Genomic DNA, 10,386 nt, shown 5'->3' on the forward strand with positions numbered 1-10,386 from the left:
CGTTTTGGGGACATGCAGTGAAGACTGCTGCATGCATTTTGAGCATGGTTCCTTCTAAGAGTGTTTCAGAAACACCTTATGAGTTATGGAGAGGGCAAAAAAGTAGTTTACGTCACTTTAGGATTTGAGGATGCTCAGCACACGTGTTGGTGCAAAACCCCAAGAAATTAGAACGTCGTTCAAAATTATGCCTATTCCTCAAAGAGACGAAAGGTGGTCTATTTTACGACCCTCAAGAAAACAGAGTGTTTGCATCAACAAACGCTACATTCTTAGAGGAAGACCACGTAAGAAATCATCAACCTCGCAGCAAACCAGTATTGAGTGAGATTTCTAAAGAAGCTACTAATAAGACAAAAAGAGTTGTCGATCAGGCTTGTCCTTCAGCAAGAGTTGTTGATGGAACTGGCACTTCTGGTCAATCACATCCTTCTCAAGAGTTGAGAATGCCTCGACGTAGTGGGAGGGTTATAACTCAACCCGATCGTTACTTGGGTTTCGCAGAAACACAGGTCATCATACCTGATGATGGCGTTGAGGATCCATTAACCAATAAACAGGCAATGAATGATGAAGATAGAGATCAATGGATCAAAGCCATGAATCTTGAAATGGAGTCAATGTACTTCAATTCAGTCTGGGAACTTGTAGATAAACCAGATGGGGTAAAACCTATTGGTTGCAAATGGACCTACAAGAGAAAACGAGACCAAGTCGGTAAGGTACAGACCTTTAAAGCTCGACTTGTAGCAAAGAGTTATACCCAAAGAGAGGGGGTGAACTATGAAGAAACCTTCTCTCCCGTTGCTATGCTTAAATCAATTAGAATACTCTTGTCCATTGCCACATTTTATGATTATGAAATTTGGCAAATGGATGTCAAGACAACCTTTCTAAACGGAAATCTTGAGGAGAGTATCTATATGGCTCAACCAGAAGGGTTCACTAAACAGGATCACGAGCAAAAGGTTTGCAAGCTTAAAAGATCCATTTATGGGTTGAAGCAAGCATCTCGATCTTGGAATATAAGGTTTGATACTGCGATCAAATCTTATGGCTTTAAACAGAATGTTGACGAACCTTGTGTTTACAAGAAGATAGTCAACTCTATAGTAGTTTTCCTAGTATTGCACGTTGACGATATCCTACTCATTGGGCATGATGTGGGTTTCTGACTGACATTAAGCATTGGCTAGCAACAGAATTCCAAATGAAAGATTTGGGAGAGTCTAAGTTTGTTTTTGGAATCCAAATTGTCCGAAATTCCAAGAACAAAACACTAGCATTGTCTTAGGCATCGTACATCGACAAAATGTTGGTTCGTTATAAGAAGCAAGACTCCAAGAAAGGATTATTACCTTTCAGGCATGGAGTTCATTTGACGAAGGAACAAAGTCCAAAGCTTTTGAAATGTTCAGAGAGTATAAGACTGAGGTTGAGAATCAATGAGGAAAAACTATTAAAACACTTCGATCAGATCGAGGTGGAGAGTATATGGACTTAAGATTCCAGGACTATATGATAGAACATGGAATAACGTCTCAACTCTCAGCCCCTGGCATGCGTCAACAGAATGGTGTATCAGAAAGGAGAAATAGAACTATGTTAGACATGGTTCGGTCTATGATGAGTTTCGCTCAATTACCTGATTCATTTTGGGGGCATGCAGTGGAGACTTCTGCATGCATTTTGAGCATGGTTCCTTCTAAGAGTGTTTCAGAAACATCTTATGAGTTATGGAGAGGGCGTAAGAGCGTAAAAATGATATTAATATAAATATCCACGAGTATGTGTTACGTAGAGTAACAAAGAGATGAGACTAGATCGACATAGGACTAGAGGGTTATGTCAGAAGAGACATTATGATGGATTTAGAGGGACCTCATGCATATTGTATGTTCATAAGCATAGGGCTACTTCCCCTAGAGATGATGATTGCGGACGCGCACCATATGATGAGTGCGAATGCACACAAATGAGGGTGTTCATGAGGCGCATGACACTATGGGGTTCCGCTTACCTACGAACGTCGCTATAGATTAGCTTGACCAGAGGGTCTAGGGAGTGTGCGAGTGCCCTAGGGATTCACACTCGCACGTGTGTGTCTTGTGTAGGGAAGTACTGCACATCCAATTTGTCCGAGACTGGAGGCCACCCCTAAGATGATTAGAGATAGGTCCCTAATTCATGATTGCATGTGTTTGCCTTAGCATGGCCCCTATAGTGGGGTCACTTACTGAGTATTTCTAGGCCGTATTGTTTTTCAGGTAAAGGCAAGGCTCCCATGTTCGGTTGACAGTGGCATCGTGATCAGAGACTGTGGCGCGTGCATAGGATAGTTGCATATTTAAAATTTCTAGTCTTGGTTAGGATAGGTCGTTTGCATTTCACTCATTTAAATTATTTAATTTGTAATTGTTTTTATCTTTTTGAACTTCAGCATGATGTTTGAAACACGTAAGTTCGGCAATGTTTTCTAAAGTTTGAATGTATTTTGAAGCTTTAAATTTTTCCGCTAATAAAGATGAGCATTCTTAGATTTATATTCTGCATTAGAGATGAGCATGAGACGTTAGTAGCGACTCTAGATATGTGGAAATTTAGGGTCGTTACATTTGGTATCAGAGCTCTAGGTTTTAGATTCTGTAGACTAGTCTACGATGTAGGCTTGGCACGCTCCACGGTCCCAACGTCGATGCCCCATCATCGTCAGGTATGCCTTGCATAAGATAAGAAAAGAGAAACGTTTTAAAACTCGCATGCATTTTTATGTTGACATTACTGAAATGGTTGTGATATTTCACGTATTTATTTAAGAGTGTGATGTGACGTGTTGCATGCTGAGTAATTTTGTTGGGAGTATGATATGATGTATAGCATGATGAATGTTTACTTCTGTGGCGTTACGATGTATTTATAGTGTGTATATTGTTATTTATATATGCATATTATTAAGGCCTTAGACTTAAGCAACCTTATATTGGTTTATAGAACCATGCCCAGAGGACGAGGAAGAGGAAGACGAGGATGGGGGCGACCCCGTTGTAGAGAAATAGGACGAGGTGTGGCAGTAGAGGGCCCACCTCAAGAAAGATCAGAGACTGAGTCGGTAACAGTTACGCCGCCCCCAGTCTTACCACCAGTTGAGCTACCTCCTCTAGCTTCACCACAAGCTAAGCCTCCACCACAAGTAGAGCCTCCACCACAAGTAGAACCTCCACCCCAGCCTGCCCTACCACTCCAAGCCGCACCTGAAGCTGCACCCCCAGCGGCCGGAGTAGATGCTAATACTAAGTTAATGTGTGACTCCATCCAAGTTCTAATTCAAACCTTGGCAACCACTCAGCAAGCCAATCTACAACAGGCCATGGAACAAGCCCAAGCACTGGCACTGGCACAGGCCAATGCTCAGGCCAATGCCCAGTAAACCCTCCACAACCTGTTAGATGTTCAAACTGGAAAATGGATTTTAAGAGATATGACCTCGACCATTCACTGGTTCCTTAGTAGACCCCATAAAAGCCCAAATGTGGATTGCAGCAGTAGAAACCACCTTTGAGACTATGGAGTGCCTAGAGAACCAAAAGGTCGCCTATGCAACATTCGTCCTACAAAAGGACGCAGAGATATGGTGGAGAGATAACAAAACCCTTCTTAACCTAGTAGGGGGACCTATGAACTGGGAATGGTATAAGGAGGCCTTCCTTAAAGAATATTATCCTAAGTCAGAGCGACTTAAAAGACAACAGGAGTTCGCCCAACTGGTACAGGGCGGAATCACAGCAGAGAAGTACAACTGAGAGTTTAAGAGACTCAAGAGATTTACGCTGTCCATGGTGGACATTGAGGAAAAGATGGTAGAGAAGTTTGTATTGGTTCTGGAACCAAGAATCCACCGCATGTTGGAGGCGTTCAACCCAAAGACCTATGAGGAAGCCTTGAGAACTGCCAAGGCTTTAGAGAAACCAAAGGATGAGAAACGACGTGAGGAGCCGGTAGTAATTGGGCAGAAGCGTCCTCATGAATCAAGAGGCTCTAACCGTCCACCACCAGCACGTAGGCACCGTTCCAATAACAGATCCGCTCCTAGATGGAATGAGCGACACCCACTCCGACGTACTGACAGGAACCCCAAGAATCAAGATGGGGCCAGAGGGAGGAGAGAGGAAGGGTGCACTATCTGTGGAAGACTACACGGTGGGAGGTGCATAGTTGGCAATCGAGCGTGTTATAGATGTGGTCAAGAGGGGCACATCGCCGTGAACTGCACGGCCGGAAACGCTGCAGCACAAGCAAACCCGCCCAAAGTAGTAGAGCAAACGGATCAACCAGCACCACCGCGAGCTCAAGCTAGGGTCTACGCATCAACGAGCAAGGACACTGGGAGGTCCGACGTAGTGGTGACAGGTACACTATCCATTTTAAGGTCATTTTGCTTTTACCTTATTTGATTAGGGTTCCACGCATTCCTTTATTTCCATGCCTTTTGTTGTACAAGCAGGGTTCGAATTAGAACCCTTATTGCATGAAATGTCTGTAAGGACCCCTGCGGGGGTAGACTTAGTATCTAGGTATAGAGTAAAGGATGGCCAAGTAATCATAGAGAACCAAACTTTAAGCGTTGACCTGATGGTGGTAAACATGATGGATTTCAACGTCATATTAGGCATGGATTGGCTAGCTGAACACTGAGCTAGTATAGACTGTCATAAAAAGGAAGTAAAATTTTCACCACCTACAGGACCTACCTTTAAATTTAAAGGCACAAGTATCGGGATTACCCTCAAGGTAGTCTTGATGATGAAAGCAAAGAGGTTAGTCCAACAGGTGGATGGGCTATATTAGCATGTGCTGTAGACGTAAGAGGAAAGGAAAAGACCCTAGTAAATGTGCCAATAGTAAACGAGTTCTAGGATGTATTTCCAGACGACTTACCTGAAATACCCCCTTTCCGAGCGGTCGACTTTGTCATCGATCTCGAGCAAGGAACTGGGCCTATTTCTAAAGCACCCTATTGCATGGCACCACAGAGTTGAAAGAACTCAAAGCGCAATTGCAAGACTTACTAGATAAAGGATTCATTCGACCTAGCATGTCCCCCTAGGGTGCGCCAGTGTTGTTTTTTAAGAAGAAAGATGGATCGATGCGTCTGTGCATTGATTACAGAGAGTTAAATAAGAGAACCATAAAAAACAAATATCCTCTGCCTAGAATAGAAGACTTGTTTGATCAACTCAGAGAGGCAACTGTATTGTAACGACCGATCTTCGAAAAATACCGAAAAACGAGTCGCCACTGGACTCAAGAGTAAAAAAAAAAAAAAAAATTCAACACTTCTTGTAGTTTGAACAAGGGACTGAAAGTTAAAAGTTGCCTCATATACATTTCCAAAAAAATATAAAACACATAACGAAGATCTGCGGGTCATATAAAAAGCAATGGATACAAAATATAGCAGGTTTTCAAAAACGTCAAAAATCATAACCAAAACGACATGGGAGAAGAAGACTCAATCTAAGGGCCCCCCCCTTCTGCAGCTGCACAACTCCACACGTCCTCACCACTGACCCAGATCTACTTTTCTCCTGAAAAATAGCAAACACAGGATGAGTATATAAACAATACCCAGTAAGTAACTTGCTCGTAAGCTCTTGTCGAACTTAGCTCTATTCACGGGATTCTAAGTTTTAAGCTCGATTAGTCACTAGTCAGAGACCTAGTGGTGCCTGGCAACATCCAACTGTTCCTAAGATCAGTAACTACCTGTCACTGTGCCTCGCAAGGCCGGGTCAGTCACTACCTGTCTTACGCCCTTGTCGGCTCAGATCAGTAAAACTACCTGTCTTAGGAATAGTAACTACCTGCCTTATGCCGCTCGGCTGGATCAGTAAAAGGCCATGGCTCGTCCCACTAAGCACCTCTTATCACAGTAATATATTATGATTACCCTCAACCCCTTCTGGGTGACTACGAAAACCGTACACTGTCATTATGTGCTTCCTAACTTATAATACTAGCACTTAATAACTCATCCAACATTCAAGGAGTAGCAATGGGCTACTCAAGCCCCACGCCTAATGCTTAACAAAGAACCACAGTGACAACACGTCGCCACGCTAACTCACATAATAACCATAATAACCATCTAGCTCAACATAGAAACATACTATTTCACATGTCTATACGAGATTTCACATTCAGGCCAATGAAATTATATAACCATAACGACAACCAAAGTATAATCACACACATTATTGAAGTACCATCTCCATGAACTAATTATATGTAACGACCCAAAATTTTCTACTTAATTTAAGGTTGCTACTATATACGTACCATAAACATTGAATGCGGAAGACTTCAATTTAAATTCCATAAAACATAACCTTTAACTTAAAACACAGCCATGGACTTACGTGTTTCGAAAACATCTTTAAAACAACACAACAAAAAATCTGAAATAAAATAAATAAATGTTTAAGTTTAAAACATCTTATTCTAGCCTAAGTCTAAGAAAATAAATACCACTATCCTATGCATGTGCCATGATCTCGAGTTGCAATGTTGTCGTCAGCCGTACAGGAATGCCTTGCCTTAACCTGAAAAATGTAGTAGCACATGGCTTGAGTATTTAAAGAAATACTCAGTAAGTGACCCCACTATTGGGTTAAATGCAACAACCACATGCAATGAAATGATGGGACCTATCTTTCATTTCGTTTCATTTTGTTTCGTTTCGTTTTTCCTACGGTGTAATCCTAATAAGTAATCGTGGACGTGTACCATATACTCTACACGCAGCCCATACATGCGAGTATGGGCTCACCAGCTAGTTCGCATACCACTGGGCCACTGTCCCTAGCCGGTCGGCATACTCTGGGAGCCCCTTATACCGGGACCCGTTAAAACTAGAACCATCACGGTAGCACTATGTAAAGCATAACGATCGTTGTCCTACCATTGGGTGTACGCGTCCGTACCCTCGTGATGGGATAGGGGTATCCCCCAAATGCATGAACACACAATATGCATGAGGTCCCACTAGTTCTACAATTATCATTAATGAACATAACCCCCTGTCACGTTTTCATGCTGACATGTCATTCTCATTCTCATTTCTTTACATTTCATACATATTTCTAGCTGGGTTATGTTTCATGCAATTTACCGTATTTCATGTCATACAATTCATGCAGTTACATTCAAATATTCATACAAACAAACGATAATCGTTCAAGGACCACCCATCGTCACATGCATAACACATCACATCAGACTAAAAGCATACATAGCATACAATGTACCATATCATAAACAAGTCATAATGTAAACACTTCATAGTCATATCGTTCTCTAACTTACCATAACGCTATCGTTCTATCAATCTATCACAAATCTATCCCTTTCTACCCATAACCTAACCGTATTCTTTCATCAATCTCTCCTATCCATAGCACTCCGGTATGTAACCTAACCTTAACGTTTCATGAATGTATCTTACTTCTGTCGTTACATTTCGTTTTGTGCATCCTTCTCGTATCCTATCTCAAACATATTCTTGAGCACATCGTACCATAATTATTATCATACAAACCACATATAATAACATAACATAACATATAGGAAGCATATCGATCCACAGACAATTCATACATATCAATATATATATGACACGTGCAGAACCACAGGGCACGTGTCAACATCAAATATAACCATGCCGATAGTAAGGTCACTTACCTGGTTAGCTTAAGTCGTTGTCATAAATATATCCTTAATGAAAGTTTGATTTCGTCATTATCCTTAATGAAAGTCCATTGAACTCCAAGTTAACCTATGTGAGCCCATGACATCAGTTTCAAGTTTGAACTCTACAAATTATTTCTCTAATTTACATTGGTCATTCTTAAATTCCGATAATTCCTTGTTAGATGAAATTTGATGGAGTTCCTTGCCCTATGATGTTTACTGTTTTTTTTTTTTTTTTATAAATTATGTTCAACAAAATCTTTTCTCAATCTTCCATCTTCCATCTTCCACGGTAATTATTTTGGAGATATTATTGGCCAATTTTGTTAATCTATCCTTACTTCTAAATCTTCCCTTCTTATTTTTAGTTTTTTTTTTCTCTCTTCGGTCAACAGTATTCTGGATTTCCATCTCTATTTAGTTTTTTTTTCTTGTTTCCTTTGTCTTCATTCTGATTTAGTTAACAATTATATTCTTACCTTTTAATTTAATCGATTCATTTGGTTAGGTTCTTTTTCTATAATTCATATAAAATTATTGACAACCTAAATTATTGCAACGAGATCTAAAATATAATTGGTTGTGATTTCCTAAAACTCATACAAAATTCTTTTCATTTAATCTCTAATTCAAAACTAAATAATTGTAACCAAATTAATACTACTTAATAAAATAAGAGAAAGATTTAACATACGACTACCGACCTCTTCAAATGACATATCTCCTCGGCCGAACTAAATCTGCTTAAACCTTTTGTTTTTTTTTTTTCTATTTGTTTTGGTAGGAATGGAGAAACTCAAGAATTACTGATTTATTCCCAGATTTATTTTTAGGGAAGGAGGGGTGAGAGATTGAAGGAAGGAGGAGGGATCCGTTACCAATTATATATATATATATATAGTTTTATTAGTTATTTATTTATTTTATTATTATTAGTATTATTATTATTATTACTATTTTATTTTGTTTTTCCCGGTTGTTACACTATATCCATTCCTATATATATTACTAAACTGTTTGGCCACAAGTCCAAACCGACTCCTACAAGCAATTACTTAAAAACTTGCTCTAGATGGTTACGTACCTGATTGTAAACTTCCCAAAACTTAATTGAGTCTTCAAGTGTCCCTTGACTAAGCTTGGAAGTTTCCTATAATAAGACATTTATGGAACGTGTGAGTCAAGTTCCTAAATTTAGATAAAGACGAATCTGATGGTGTGAAATGGGAAAACAAATCGAGTTTCGGTTCTGTACAGGTGGGTCGGGTCGGGTCAGGTCATGCCCCCTCAGTTTTCAGCCTCTTCTTCCCACCTCCTTCTTGATCTTTCTTTCCTCTCAACACCCTATGTCTTCTTCTTCACAAGGACTCACTAACTTCCCTCGACAATAACCTAGGTACATCGATCCCATGAAATGTATAAGGGTTTTGGAAAACAACAACGAAAATCACACCACTAGAACTAACCGTCTGTGTACTCCCTTCCTCAACCGTTCGGCCCACCGTCACTAACGAGCGCCTCAAGCTTCGTCGTTCGTCTTTTTTTTTTCTTTTCTTCCTTCTTTCTTCTTTTCTTTTCTTCTCCCCCCGGCCTCTCCTTTTCTTTTCATTTCTTTTCTTTGTTTTTTCTTCTTTTCTTTCCTTCTCCCACGCGGCCTCTCCTTTTTCTTTTCTTTTTCTTTTTTTTTTTTTAAAAAAAAACCCTAAAAGAGTAGTACAACTGACATTTCTCTCTCCTCACTTATTGCCAGTTGTACGGCTCTTACAATCTTCCCCCCCTTAAGAACTTTTGTCCCCGAAAGTTTCTAAATCCCTGAACGACATGGAGTACTTGGCGCTCATCTCGCTCTCTAACTCCCAGGTTGCTTCCTCAACGCGATAGTTATTCCATACCATCTTGACAAGCGATATCTCCTTGTTTCGAAGCTTATGTATTTTCGTGTCTACAATCTCGATGGCCTCCTCCTCGAAACTTAAGTCCTCCCTCAAAGGAAGGTTTATATACTCAATCACATGAGAAGGATCTGGGGTGTACTTACACAACATAGACACGTGGAAGACGTTGTCAACAGCAGTCAGAGCAAGAGGCAAGGCTAGTCGGTACGCCACAAGACCAACTCTCTCCAGGACGTCGAAAGGACCGATAAACCTTGGGCTCAGTTTGCCCTTCTTTCTGAACCTCATCACCCCCCCTCATGGGTGCTAAATTTAGGAAGACGTGATCACCAATGGTAAATTCTAGAGCCTTGCGCCGCGTGTCTGTATAACTCTTTTGTCGGCTTTGTGCTGTCTGAATTCGTACTCTAATCTTTTGCACGGCTGCATTCGTTTGTTGGAATAACTCTGGCCCTAACAGTTGTCGCCTTCCCACTTCTTTCCAGACAATTGGAGACTGACATCTTTGCCCGTACAAGGCCTCAAAAGGTGCCATCTGTATGGTCACCTTGTAACTATTATTATATGAAAATTCTATAAGGTGTATGTTTTCGTCCCAACCACAGGTGAAGTCAATCACGCATGCTCGCAACATGTCTTTTAAGACCATATTTCAGCCTTTCGGTTTGGCCGTCAATCTAGGGGTGGAATGTTGTACTGAATCTGAGTTGGGTCCCCATTGCTTTTTGCAAACTCTTCCAAAAAA

The 10,386-nt window shown here is 40.7% G+C and overlaps 1 protein-coding gene across 1 annotated transcript; it reads right to left on the minus strand.

The window, feature by feature from the left end:
- Positions 1-9,524: 9,524 nt before the first annotated feature.
- Positions 9,525-9,929, minus strand: LOC111436395. The gene has a single exon (XM_023074171.1). It carries the CDS (start codon positions 9,927-9,929, stop codon positions 9,525-9,527), a length of 405 nt encoding a protein of 134 aa, XP_022929939.1.
- Positions 9,930-10,386: the final 457 nt, after the last annotated feature.

The sequence above is a fragment of the Cucurbita moschata genome, unplaced genomic scaffold, assembly GCF_002738365.1.
Source record: "Cucurbita moschata cultivar Rifu unplaced genomic scaffold, Cmos_1.0 Cmo_Scf00054, whole genome shotgun sequence".
NCBI lineage: Eukaryota > Viridiplantae > Streptophyta > Magnoliopsida > Cucurbitales > Cucurbitaceae > Cucurbita > Cucurbita moschata.